General features: G+C 39.0%; 1 protein-coding gene across 1 annotated transcript in view; it reads left to right on the top strand.

Annotated features, from left to right (window-relative positions):
* The window catches only part of b3galnt2 (beta-1,3-N-acetylgalactosaminyltransferase 2), a 47259-nt gene extending 33228 nt beyond the window's left edge, over positions 1 to 14031 (top strand). Inside the window, exons 9-12 of the mRNA XM_079559782.1 lie at positions 2116 to 2241; positions 3885 to 4044; positions 5448 to 5504; positions 13665 to 14031. Coding sequence (XP_079415908.1) covers positions 2116 to 2241; positions 3885 to 4044; positions 5448 to 5504; positions 13665 to 13802 — 481 coding nt within the window. The 3' untranslated portion in view covers positions 13803 to 14031. The remainder of the gene's footprint in view (positions 1 to 2115; positions 2242 to 3884; positions 4045 to 5447; positions 5505 to 13664) is intronic.
* The last annotated feature ends 1192 nt before the right edge of the window (positions 14032 to 15223 follow it).

The following is a 15223-nucleotide window of genomic DNA, read 5'->3' as shown; positions in this document are numbered from 1 at the left end:
CAGCAGCTTCAAATACCAGTTCTCTGTTCTCTTAATCTGATGTATTTGTCTGGCAGAAACCGTCCTCATTGTGCCTTTATCTGCACAAACCCGTGTACGCTCTGAATCAGACACAAATCTCTTATCAGTATGATGATTACGCTAAAATCTTTCATGAAATATCGAAGGTTTTTTCACTATTTCATGCTTTTCATCAGCAGAGAGATCCTTTTTCTTTCCTATTGCTTGAAAATGATGATCTGCTTAATAATACTGGGCTTAACTGACAACTAATCATCCCAGCTGTCTGAGATTGATGTTAGTGATTCAAAGAGCCCTGAGACATAATACCATCAATGAGTTTCATTGAATTTTATTTTATTTTATTATTATTTTTACCTCTATGGCACTGAAATACAATTTGCATAATTGTTAACGCAGTGAACTAATCCAAATCAAAACCAGGAAATAAATGTACATCTTTTGACAATGTTTCCATTTAAATCTATCTCTGAAATATTAATTCTGGACAAGGCATTTGTTAATATCACACAGTAAGACTGATAATGATACATTTGTGACAGCTTTGCCGGCTCTAGTGCTAATGACTCCTATTCTTTGAGTTCGAATTGCTCGGGCCTCGGAGGAAATCAGCACTTTGAAATGAAACTGTGTCGTTCACTCTGAAAAAACTCTCTCTCTGTTACAATCTCCGACACAATCACCCCCGAAAAAAAAAAAAATACAGGAATGAGTCACCAAAATGCACGAACAACCAGAGGGGAGCCACAAAGTGAACGCTGCTGGAGAATTGCAAGATAAGATGAGACAATGGGATACAGTGGAGTTTACATATTTGTTTGTATGGACGTGTACAACAAGGAAAGTGACACTTTGGTTAATTTAGGCGCATACAGGAAGAGAAGTGGGAATGAAAACATGGACTAGATGGAACTAAATTAGAATAACTATGACTAAAACTGAACTTCTTCCACAGTCTGAATTTACCATACTTTTTTGTTTTAGGCTGTGTTAGCAAAAAAAATGCAGGACAGTGAAATCCAGGCTTGTGACTTTTTTTTTGTCTGGCAGTGTAACTATCAATTAGGAAACAGGAACGAATGAGATGGATTTTGTGGTTAATTTCAACGTTTTTGGCCAAAACAAAATGAAATTGATGAATGGGAAGTAGAGGAGAGTAGGTAGGTTAGCCTACTGTTAATAAAATATGAGCTTTCCATTTCTATTAAAAATTAAGGCACTATTCATTATTTTCACACGTACATAAAATGATCCCAGCACTTGAGCATGTTTGGCTGGATTAGTAAAGTCAAACATAAAAGTTTCAGTTAGTGGGGTCCAGGTGTGAGCGACTCCACTGCAGCTGTTTCCATAAACAGTTGAGCTACAGGTTGCTACTTAGCCAGCTAGCCTCTGGTTAAACAGCGTAAAAGTGAAATAACTCCTGCCCCAGGAGTGCCGCATATTGATGCTTACTTTTACGTAAAAGTGCCGGGTTAGTCCTGTTGTGTTGTGATTCTGGCGATGCAGTGGTGCTTATGTTGTTTTGTTGCGCCTGACGGAGATCCTCGTAGCAGTGAGAGAATGGCTCGCTCTGAGACGAGCCTTCAGACAGTGACCGGCTAATAACCCACATAAAATAGTCTAGGGCTGCAACTAATGATTATTTTGTAATCGATTAATCTATCAATTATTTTTACGATTAATCGCTTGGATGTAAATGTTGTAGGAAAATGTATTTTGTCAATCTTCTTTATCACATAAAGCTGAAGTGGCGCCACTCGAGGACATGTTGATGGAGCAAACTTAAAGTAAATGTTATCGGAGGCTCTTTGCACTAATTTTGCTTCTGATTGGATGAGACACAGACAGCTCCTCGTTGTTAAATCCTTACTTAACCCACAGAAATCATAATACAAATCACTCAAAAGTTTTTCTCCAAGGTGAATTTAAGCAATAAATACCCAGTTCAGATCTCATCTCTTGTCATGGCGTCCACCGGCTGAGTGTGGTGTTTGTTATTGCCGCCTCTTGCCCCTTCAGACTGGCTGATATTTGGATGATATGGAGAAGAATGTGGAGTTTTAATTAAGGTCACAAATTCCCGTGTGACAGGTCGGTGGGAAACGCGGACTTCAATCTGCTGCTGAAGACCGACGATGATTGTTATATTGACGTCGACGCCGTTTTGACCAAGATCGACCAGAAGGAGCTCAAGCGCAGCAACTTCTGGTGGGGCAAGTGAGTACAATGCACAGAGGACGACCGGGAGTGACTTACCAGAGCTTCAACTAGTGCATTTCACCCATAAATCAAGTATAATACAAGCCTTTATATGTATGGTTTTACTGTCTCCATGGAGACCTCGCTTATTTTCTTTCACTCCAGTTTGCCAAACATTATATTATGTTCTCTTCCAAATGCTTTACTGCAAAAATATTGTTATCCGTGTCAAGCTAAGCATTGTCTATGTTTTTAGTTTGGATAGTCTATACATGCCTTTCTGTCATGTGACCTTTGTTGTTGTGGCAGCAATTTTGAATACCAAAGTAGATTTATGCCGTACTACAACATGCAACAATATCTCTACTCAGGATAAAAATGAAAGACAACTGACTGAAAGTGGTATTTTTACCGGTTAGCATTTAGCTTGAACAGCTCAGCTCCGACCTCTCCAAGAGAAAGCCCTGAACCACAATCAATCAATCAAAGTTTATTTGTATAGCACCTTACAACAACACAAGGAAGACCAAAGTGCTTCACAGAAAGATAAAACAATATAAAAAAAAAAAAATCAATCAATCAAATAAGTGCGATCTAAGTCTTAAAAGCTAGTTTGAAGAGATGTGTCTTCAATCTAGACATAAAGAGGGACAGCTCAGTGAGAACACGCAGACTGAGGGGCAGGCTGTTCCACAGTTTAGGCGCTACAACCCTGAAAGAACGATCGCCCCACTGTTTGTACCGGGACCTGGGCACGTCCAGAACCATTTGATCAGCAGACCGGAGAGCTCTGCTGGGGCGATGTACGGTCACCAACTCAGTTAGACCACAAACATCGAGCCTTGGATACAACATGTGACAGAGGTCAGAGCTGAGATGTTACTGTAGTATTTCCTCAGTGTTCATAGATGTGAGCCACACATGTGTTGAAGCCATTGACAGCTGATTGACGACTAACTGATTGACGGCTAACCGGTAGCATGCTAACGTCTTGAGCAGCTTAAACACTGACTCAGACTGAGACTCTGTTGACATGACAAACTGTAAAAAATCACAGTGAACGGTTTTCTGTTCCCTCTTTGATGTGTTAATTTAGTCTTCAGAGTGAAGCAGAGGTTTAGTAAATCCTGCTGTAGCTCGACGGACAGAGCTGCTACGTCTGCGCCACATTTGCTGCTTATATCAGATAAACGTGCGTCTCTGGGGCCATGTTTGTACTGTTTTCTTCTTGAGCAATGATTACGAGCACATAAAAATACCACTGTCAATCAGTTGTCTTTCATTTTAAGGAGAGATATTGTCACATGTTGTAGTACTGCATACTGCTACTTTGGTATTCAAAATGGCTGCCGCAACTATGTGTGATGTCATTGGAAACACATGTATTTGCTCTTGTGACAAATAAATCAGTCTCCTTGCTTGTTATAGTATTATTATGGTCAATACGGACATTTCAGCTTTCTGGCAAATTATGCAACATGGACATAACCTTCTCCGTGTGCCAATCATTAACACATTAGTATTTGTATCGCCGACTGCTTTGGTATTTTGAGAAGCTCATCTGAACTTTAGGAGGCCAAAGCCAAGACAAACAACATGCATATTTCACAGAGGTCAGGTGAATGGGCAAATGTGACGCTAACTCGCCGCGTCTGCCCCAGTTTCAGGCAGAGCTGGGCAGTGGACCGCATCGGCAAGTGGCAGGAGCTGGAGTACCCGAGCCCTGCCTACCCCGCGTTCGCCTGTGGGTCCGGATACGTGGCCTCCCGTGACCTGGTCCAATGGTTGGCCAGTAATGCAGAGAAACTCAAGGCTTACCAGGTACGAAAGTGACCTAACGTGCACTCGATTCCGAGGTTTACTCAGGCTTTTGAAAGTCGTTTTGTATTGTAATTTTAAGTTATGTATGTGTTGGGCTGGGTACAGTTAACAATACCAGTCTGGTATCGAAAAAATAAAAGTACCGAAAGCAGGCATCAAAAATAAATCTACATTTTTATATTCAATTTTGATGCTGTTGGTCATCAAAAAGAAAGAAAAACAAAAACAAAGTGATGGGCAAGTTTGAAAAAACTTAATGGGAAAAACTGGGGTAAATTTGGGGAAAGAAATTGGAAAAAATATGGAGGGGGAATTTTGGGGGAAAAAAGGCGAAATTTAGAAGAAGAAAAATGTTTGTTTTTAAAAATATGGAAAATTTGAGGGGGAAAAATGGGGAGGAGAAATAAGAAAAAGTTGGAATGTGTTTTTCTGCCCCCCTGTAGTTAAAGGAAGTTATTAAATTATGATGCTGTTGGTCATCTAAATAAAAAGAAAAAAAAAAAGTGAAAGACTAGTTGAATGTCACTAGTTTTTTTTTTAATTGGGAAAAATAAGTGGAAAAAATTGAGAAAATTTAGGGAAAACATTTGGAAAAAATATGGAAAAAATTTAAGAAAATTTGGGGGGAAAAACTGGTTAAAAATGGGGGGGAATGCAGAAAAAGTCGGAATGTGTTTTTTCTGCCCTGATACAAATGTAAAAGCAATATTAACATTATTATTCTGTTTTATGGTTCTATATGACAAATAATTTAGCATTGGTATCGAAAACAAATGAACGGCTCTATGTATGTGTGAATAATGCCGCTAGGATTTAAGAATCTAAAGTGGATTATACAATAAAATAGTTCCACTAAACGTAAGCAATGGGTGCAAACCTGCCCCTCAGTGAGAAGGGAAAGAGTTCAAAGGAAGAGTTTGACCACAGGCAGAATCAGAAGTTCGGTGAAGGTGTCTGGACTTACAAACTTCATGGATTACTCCGTGTGATGTTTACTGAAGTGCGGGCAGGCGTTTTCCAGCGTAGAAGAGCGAGATGAATTAATTATGTGGGAAACAAAACCTAGATGTTTTTGTTTGAGAAAAAGCAACAACCTACAAAACACAAACGCACTTAATACAAATGTTCCCAGCTATGATCGAGGCGCAGTTTGTAGCGGAGGCCATTTGAGCACTGAAATAATCAGCATGAATCTGGTGAAGCGGTTAAAGCACCTCCTCATGACATCAGCAGGTGAGGGGCAAGTGTTTTTAGCGCTCAAACATGCAAGAAACAAGTCCAGGGATGTCCTTCAGAATAAAAGAATCAAAGCCCTTAAATATAGAGGGTCTTTTGGCGGTGGAGGCGTGTGTTTGACATAAATGGGATTTTGGTATTGCCTGACCGAGTGTGATGTTGTTTAGGGGGAGGACGTGAGCATGGGGATCTGGATGGCAGCTGTCGGCCCCCAGAAATATCAGGTAAAAAGCCTTTCGTCACGCACCTATTCTCTTTACACCACTGTGAGACTGTCGCGTTCAGGTGTGAAAATGCTGAAAACTAAACCCAGTGAATCTAGTTTCACCCTGGAAAATGCAGAAAAGGTTATCACAGGGACAAGGACAAAATAAATGGTGTTGGTGCAAATTTAATTCACTGTTTCGATCAAGCGCAGTGGAAAGGATTCTGTACAATTATGACACACAGACCGGAAAACTTCAATCTCTTTTTTTATTTTTTGCAACTCTACCATAGAAGATAACACTAAACAGAACAAATGTCATTACAGAGGTCTACGCTTTCCAAGTTCCATTTTTCTTTGTTCATTTCATTAAAAGCCGCATTGTTCCCTCTGTGGTTTTCATATGACACTGGGTATTAATAGACATTTCCTCGTCTAATTGAGCTTCTCTTTATCCTAAATTAAGTTTGCCACATGTTGAGCCGTCATCTCCTGTTGCTCGCTTTGGGAGGGCAGAATTGGCTGATTAGTTAATTATAAGTTATACCGACAGGACGGGGCAATAGAACGAGGGTGTTCAAAGATTTTTCATTGTGAGCCGCGGATTAAAGTGTTAACAGCGTGCCAGGCCACAGACACAGAGCAGAGAGGGTTTAACAGAGAAACCTCACCTTTATTTAGGCTTGGAATCTCGATACCAGCGCTATCTCACACGAAGATGTTAGTTTTTGTGGCTGTAATTGTGGGAATTGTTTAATCTCTTGCCTTTAACCAAGCACATTTTCTCTGATTATGGAATTCAACCAAAACTGAAAGCAAAAAAGTGGCAAAAAACAGTCAAAAGAGCGACCAGAACGTGTTGGGAAAGCAACAATAACACAACCAAAAAAGCGACAAAACCAAGACTAAAGAGTGATGAAAGAGCAACAAAAAAACGAACGACCAAAAAGTGAGAGAAAAAAATGCAATGAAAAAGTGACCAAAACGCGACAAAAAAGTGGCGACAATGCAACAGCAAAAGTCATGATCAGTCTTGTAGGTCTCAGCTTTCAAATGAGGCGTTACACCTAGGCTGAAAGCTCCAGTCAAGAAGCTTCTAGATTTGGGTAACGCTGTACTGGAGAAACTGTCCTCGGTTAAGAGGTTTCTTTGCAATAAAAGTACCAAGAAGCATGAGGGCCAAAAGTAAGAAATATTGTCTGAAGGTTGTATTTTGGCATTGCTGGGTCGAGGGCTTGCTGAAAGATTAAAGCAGTACTAAGTAACTTTTTTACCTTAATAAATCCTTTTTGTAGTCCGTCTGGGGGTAATACAAGTATTGATGGGATGATTGGTCTGGTGTCTCTGGCCAGAAATCCACAATTGCAACTTCGCTGTCTCGGGGCCGGAGGCACAATACACACTAATGGAATCAAGAAGAAGAAGCTAACAGGCTACCAGGCAAAGCTAACTGCGGGCTAGCACCACTTAAACAGTATTTACAGCCAAGTTTGTGTGAAAAAGATTATCTCCATTGTGTAATTGGATGTACAATATCCCTCTCTCCCTTTGTCTTTTCTGTCAGCGTAGTATTTACTCTCATGGACAATTAATGAGTAAAAATAATGCAACATGCTACGACATCTGCCTTATGGCCTCTAGGTGCATGAGTTACTTAGTACTGCTTTAAGTGCAGTTTGTACAACAGCCTTTTTGCACCATTTAGAAACGAGGACATGGAAAGATTTAGTAGGAATATAAAATATCTCTTTTAATTTTTAGATTGGCAGACATTTTCAAATTCACTAACACTTTCAAAATGGAAAACAAACTATGGCAGTTCAAACAAAAAAACATTGTATGGTCTGTTATTTGCATTTGCACGATAAATGGTCAGAGGAATGAACTAAAACTGTGCAATTTACAAGAGAAAATCAAAACCTAAAATCATATGCACTTTAAGAAAAGCCCTCCAGCTCTGCTCTCCTGGCCGTGAACCTGGCTCTACATCTGAAGAAGAGTCCCACTGCCCCTGACAGGTTGCCCCAGGCCAGCGGCGGTGAAGGATGGGCCAAATGCAGAGGGAACATATCCGCACGGGGACAACAAAGTGCACCTTAACCTCCAAATACCGAACGCACTGAGACCGATGACTTCAATCGTGCTTTAAAAATACAAGTTAAAGTGCTTTGCGGGCGCACGGTTCGGCCAGCTTGTGTTTTGTCTTCTGAAAGGTCAAGCCGAAAATGTATGATGTTATACAAAGGCAGCTGTCAGGGAGCAGTGCACTTTAAATTGAGCCAAAATAACTTCTCGGTCTCTGATGTTGGATTTTCTTTTTCTCGCTGTGAGAAAAGTTGAGACAGAGTAACTGGTGACAGCGCATTTAATTTGCTGGACAAACCGTATCGCTCTCATGAGACTTGCTTTGAAACCTTTCGCAAAGTTTCAAGTAGCTGCTGCCAACTTTTCTTGATACTTCTGCAGAAATATAGAAAGGCTAGACCCACAGTTAGTGAATCTACAACCTCAATTCATCATATTATATTGACCACTGACAGTGAGGTTTTTACATGGAGAATTTCTTCATCATAGCACCTGTTAATGCGGATGTATTTATATAGATGGATACTTGATAGATGGATACTTGGATAGATGGATACTTGGATAGATGGATACTTGGATAGATGGATACTTGGATAGATGGATACATGGATAGATGGATACATGGATAGATGGATACATGGATAGATGGATACTTGGGTAGATGGATACATGGATAGATCGATACATGGATAGATCGATACTTGGATAGATGGATACTTGGATAGATCGATACTTGGATAGATGGATACATGGATAGATGGATACATGGATAGATGGATACTTGGGTAGATGGATACATGGATAGATCGATACATGGATAGATGGATACTTGGGTAGATGGATACATGGATAGATCGATACATGGATAGATCGATACTTGGATAGATGGATACTTGGATAGATCGATCCTTGGATAGATGGATACTTGGATAGATGGATACTTGGATAGATGGATACTTGGATAGATGGATACTTGATAGATGGATACTTGGATAGATGGATACTTGGATAGATGGATACTTGGATAGATGGATACTTGGATAGATGGATACATGGATAGATGGATACATGGATAGATGGATACATGGATAGATGGATACTTGGGTAGATGGATACATGGATAGATCGATACATGGATAGATCGATACTTGGATAGATGGATACTTGGATAGATCGATACTTGGATAGATGGATACTTGGATAGATGGATACTTGATAGATGGATACTTGATAGATGGATACTTGGATAGATGGATACTTGGATAGATGGATTCTTGGATAGATGGATACTTGGATAGATGGATACTTGGGTAGATGGATACTTGGATAGATGGATACTTGGATAGATGGATACTTGGATAGATGGATACTTGGATAGATGGATACTTGGATAGATGGATACTTGGATAGATGGATACTTGGGTAGATGAATACTTGGATAGATGGATACTTGGATAGATGGATACTTGGATAGATGGATACTTGGATAGATGGATACTTGGATAGATGGATACTTGGATAGATGGATACTTGGGTAGATGGATACTTGGGTAGATGGATACTTGGGTAGATGGATACTTGGATAGATGGATACATGGATAGATGGATAGATGGATACTTGGATAGATGGATACTTGGATACTTGGATAGATGGATACTTGGATAGATGGATACTTGGATAGATGGATACTTGGATAGATGGATACTTGGATAGATGGATACTTGGATAGATGGATACTTGATAGATGGATACTTGGATAGATGGATACATGGATAGATGGATACTTGGGTAGATGGATACATGGATAGATGGATACATGGATAGATGGATGCTTGGATAGATGGATACTTGGATAGATGGATACTTGGATAGATGGATACTTGGATAGATGGATACTTGGATAGATGGATACTTGGATAGATGGATACTTGGATAGATGGATACTTGGATAGATGGATACATGGATAGATGGATACATGGATAGATGGATACATGGATAGATGGATACATGGATAGATGGATACTTGGATAGATGGATACTTGGATAGATGGATACATGGATGGATATATACATGGATAGATGGATACATGGATAGATGGATACATGGATAGATGGATACATGGATAGATGGATACATGGATAGATGGATACATGGATGGATATATACATGGATAGATGGATACATGGATAGATGGATACATGGATAGATGGATACTTGGATAGATGGATACTTGGATAGATGGATACATGGATGGATATATACATGGATAGATGGATACATGGATAGATGGATACATGGATAGATGGATACATGAATAGATGGATACTTGGATAGATGGATACATGGATAGATGGATACTTGGATAGATGGATACTTGGATAGATGGATACTTGGATAGATGGATACTTGGATAGATGGATACATGGATAGATGGATACATGAATAGATGGATACTTGGATAGATGAATACATGGATAGATGGATACATGAATAGATGGATACTTGGATAGATGGATACTTAGATAGATGGATACATGGATAGATGGATACATGGATAGATGGATACATGGATAGATGGATACATGGATAGATGGATAGATGGATGCATGAATAGATGGATACTTGGATAGATGGATAGATGGATACTTGGATAGATGGATACTTGGATAGATGGATACTTGGATAGATGGATACATGGATAGATGGATACATGGATAGATGGATACTTGGATAGATGGATACTTGGATAGATGAATACATGGATAGATGGATACATGAATAGATGGATACTTGGATAGATGGATACTTAGATAGATGGATACATGGATAGATGGATACATGGATAGATGGATACATGGATAGATGGATACATGGATAGATGGATAGATGGATGCATGAATAGATGGATACTTGGATAGATGGATAGATGGATAGATGGATACTTGGATAGATGGATACTTGGATAGATGGATACTTGGATAGATGAATACTTGGATAGATGGATACTTGGATAGATGAATACTTGGGTAGATGGATACATGGATAGATGGATACATGGATAGATGGATACTTGGATAGATGGATACTTGGGTAGATGGATACATGGATAGATGGATACATGGATAGATGGATACTTGGATAGATGGATACTTGGATAGATGGATACTTGGATAGATGGATACATGGATAGATGGATACTCGGATAGATGGATACTTGGATAGATGAATAGATAGATACTTAGATGGATAGATTTATACTTGGACAGATAGATAGATACTTCGATGGATAGATACATAGATGGATAGATACTTGGTTAGATACTTAGATAGATAGATGGATAGATAGATATTTAGATGGATAGATACTTGGATAGATAGATACTTAGATACTTTATTGATCCCGAAGGAAATTATGCATTAGTCTCGTGTGCCGTGGTCTTTTAAGAATGCACTTCAACATTTCCACGTGTTTTCGTTTACAAATATTGGCATCTTCGGCATCCACATGTCATAAGGCGACTGGGATGACTGTTATTCAAATATGGACATTTCCATTCTGGGAGGCAACATCAGCAATCGGGTTTTCGTTACACTCTTGCAACAACATCTCCACTTTATTAGCTTAAATTTGGTTGCTTAAAATGTACGCAATTTTGGTAAATTTTATGCATAAAGTGGCTTATTTTTTTTAAAACTTGCAGTTCACTTTTTAATCTACAGGAAAGGTTTCAAATGTTTATCTGGGCCTGTCACAATAACAAATTTGAAGTTTGATATATTGAGGAAGGAAAGTATCGCGATAAACGATATTATTGACTCTAACGATACTGGATACTGTCAACTCTCAGGCATAAAAATGACAGTAAACCTTTGCTCTAAAAGTGCATAATCATATCCTAAAATACCACATAAGATGCAATACGTTTTACAAAGAAAAAATAGGGGGGAAATGCTAATAAAGGTTTAATATCAAGCCCAAAAATATATTGTTTATCTGATATTTATTGAACGATAAGTCAATATAGTAATTATCATGACAGCCCTATGTGTATCTCTAAATTAAGTTTCTTTCCCCATTCACCTGCTGTGTCTGGTTCAGATCAGTGTCCATAAGAACATTTGAGAGGAGACTGAAATACTAACTCATTAACAAGGTTTCCCTGCATTTCAGAACATGTTTGTGACATCCATTTCCTATTTAATCCATGCTTTTCCTCATAAGCTAAACATAAATTGACTCTAGTGTTTTATTTATCATCGTCAAACCCCTAAAGTGAGACAGGCAGGGTCAGAATGTATTTCCTGTTATCTTCTCCATCATCTCTCTTCTCTGACATTTATTACACAGCAGACTATTATTACGCTCTGACAGACAGGAACATCATGGGAAATAATAGGCACTCACAAAAGTGCATTATACCGTGTTGCAGCATGTCTGTATGGCTGGCTTTCAAAAGATGATATCCTAAAAAAAATGTTTGTCAAAATTGTCCCCCTGTTATTGGCCAATCAATTTTCAAACAAAGCATCTGGAGGATAGTGTGTTATTTTCTGCTTTTTGTAGGTACAAGGACGTGTCTCTAGAAGTTCAGTTAATATTGACATTAATTGTTACTGAATAGAGTTTCAGAAGTGTCTACGTTGGTTTCCTCTCCTACAAAAACATGTACAATAGGGTTTCCTCTGGACTTTCTTGAAATATTCAAAGATGACAATACCAGGACTCATCGTGGCTCAGGAGAGACATTTTCACCCATGGATTGACCGTCATAGAGTCCAGACCTTTACCCCATTGAGGATCTCTGGGATGTGCTGGATCAGGCTTTGTGCAGTGGTCACACTCCCCCATCGTCAATACAAAGGGTTTCTTCAGAGCCTAAAAAAAAAATTAAGTGAATTTTACCCAAATCAAGGTCTTAAATGTCATTAAAAAACATTACATTACATTCAGACTGGCATCACATCTAAATTTATTGGAAAATTACGACCTATCACAAAACATTGTGGGAATATTCCCTAGGAAATGAATGATATGGAATATCCCTAGTATATTACCTAGGGATGAACGATATGGACAAAATTTCATCTCGATATTCATGCCAGATATCTCAATATCGATACGATAACAATATATCATTGCTTTGTCGATATTAATATCTTGAATTGTTCATATCTCGATATCGATACGATAACTATATCTTTCAGCCCTTCTAGGAACCTCATATTAAATTGTAGCATTTCCCAACTAAAAATACTGCTCTTAATTGCAAAGAAAAGGATTATGGTCTCTTGGCTCAAACCTCAGCCCCACCATTACCCAATGGAAAAATAAAGAAATGTATCATATGGAGCAAATAATGGCAAGATTGTAAATGAAAACTGACCTGTTTATGGACAAATGGTCTGTAATTGAAAATTATAATTTAAATTGATCTTTGTCATATTCATTTTTGTAGCTTTTGTTGTTTCTTTTTGTTGCACTTTCATTTATTGAAGATTTTAAATTAAAAAAAAAGTAAAAACAAAAAGTTACATTTACATTTCCTTTGTTTTTTTGCTCAAAAATTGCCCGTTTTGTCCAATTTTCTTTCCTCAATTTGATGAAATATTTGCAAATCTTAAGATTGCATTTGGATTTGGAGCATTCCAATATACACTGCTCAAAATGTATATATGTGTAAATAAAGGGTGGACTTGGAGTTACATTGTGTTGTTCAAGTGTTCATTTCTTTGAGCAGTATAGTATATGGCCATTAAAATTGCATTAAAAAGCATTCAATTAGACTTGCTTCTGCTTGTAAAAACCCTGATCCAAGGTGAAAACTCAACGCAACACTGGATCTTTTTTAAACTCTATTTTTGGTCAGGCAGTGTAGATCTATAGATTACAATATTCAGAATATTTTTTTTAGATTTGAACCTGTTTACTTCATATCAGATGACACAGATGAGCAATGTTTATGGAAATAATATGCTGTAACTTCTACTTATCCTTCCTTTCGGACTGTTCCTTTTAGATTGTTCCTTTCGGACTTGTTCAGTGTGTTTATGGGCCGAGTCCAAACTAACCTGTGATGCCCTCTCATGTCAGGACGCGGGCTGGCTGTGTGAGAAGGAGTGCTACCTGGACATGCTTTCCTCCCCTCAGCACTCTGCCGAGGAGCTGCACCAGCTCTGGGACCGGAAACAGGCCTGTGGGGACCCCTGTGGATGTCCTTGGGGCCACTGAGCCACCCCTCCACCACCACCGCAATGCACTGTGGGTAAAGAACAGGGGGCACGGGGGTCGAGCTCAATGACAGTTTGGTAAAAAAAAAAAAAAAAAAAAGGTGCTTTAGGGGCGACATGACACCACTACTGTGAAATTCTTGTATTTAGACGACGTTTTATTTATAGCGACTCCCAAAAAACATGCATAATGGGCTAATCTTCCAGCTGGGTTCTCCTCCTGAACCTATGGCTCAGGTGAAGGGTACCTGGGCACTGTTGGTTTCCCCAGTGGCTCTGAAAGACGTGTCAAATGTGGATGAAATGTGGACCTTTTAACCTTATTACTGTATAAAGGGTGAAGTCCTGGACCATCGCTATGTCAGACTGTTTTGATAGTTTCAATTTGATTGAAAATAAGGCTTTTGAATAATTAAGGAGTTTAGCCATGGCTCAACAAAATGTAAACCAGGTCAAAACTCGGGCTGAATATAGGTCTAAACCAGGGCTAATCCTCTGAGGCATAAGACTTAAAGTAACGACTGAAACAAGGTCAAAACCAGGACTAGGCTGAGCTGCAGTTGAGGAAGAACTCTACGTTTAGTGCAGCCAGTCCTGAGTTAGTCCTGCATGTTTGTGTTAAAGGCGTGGCTCTGCAGGTGATAAGGAGGGGGGGGTCTAAATTTTGCGATATTTTGGGGTAATTCGGTGAGGGAAAATTTTGTATACAAAAAATATGAATATTTGATTTCAAGACTGAACAGTTTGTCATTAGATGTTACTTCAGGTGTCGATGTTGTCTTAAGAGTATGAGGAATAAAGTCCGCGTTTATTTTGTGAAATTATGAAAGGTGTCCTGATTGGACCATTTCCTAAAGCAGTACTAAGTAATAAATCAGTGAATCCTTTTTGTAGTCCTTCAGGGGGTAATACAAGTGTTAATGGGATGATTGGGGAGGTCTTGCATCTCCCTCTGGTGTCTCTGTCCAGAAAACCACCCTTTCAACTTCCCTGCCTCTGGGTCAGAGGGGCAATACACACTAATGGAATCACGAAGAAGAAGCTAACAGGCTAACGGGCAAAGCTAACTGCGGGCTAGCGCCACTTTAGCAGTATTTACAGCCAAGTTTGAGTGACAAAAATGATCTCCATTGTGTAACTGGATGTACAATATCCCTCTCTCCCTTTGTCTTTTCTCTCAGTGTAGTATTTACTCACACGGACAATTCATGAGTAAAGAAAACACAACATGCTACGACACCTGCAGTGACGCTTATGGCCTCTAGGGGCACGAGTTACTTAGTTCTGCTTTAATTTCCAGATTAAATTTTCTGTTTAGAGACCAGTTTGGTTGAGTTTTGCCTGGTTTTCTCACCTTCTCAGTACAAAAGTATTTCACATTGACTTACGTACTAGTTTTCACATTTGTAGCCTGAACACACA

This window comes from Gobius niger (genome assembly GCF_951799975.1).
Source record: "Gobius niger genome assembly, chromosome: 7".
Lineage (NCBI taxonomy): Eukaryota > Metazoa > Chordata > Actinopteri > Gobiiformes > Gobiidae > Gobius > Gobius niger.
This window is presented reverse-complemented; position numbering and strand designations above follow the sequence as displayed.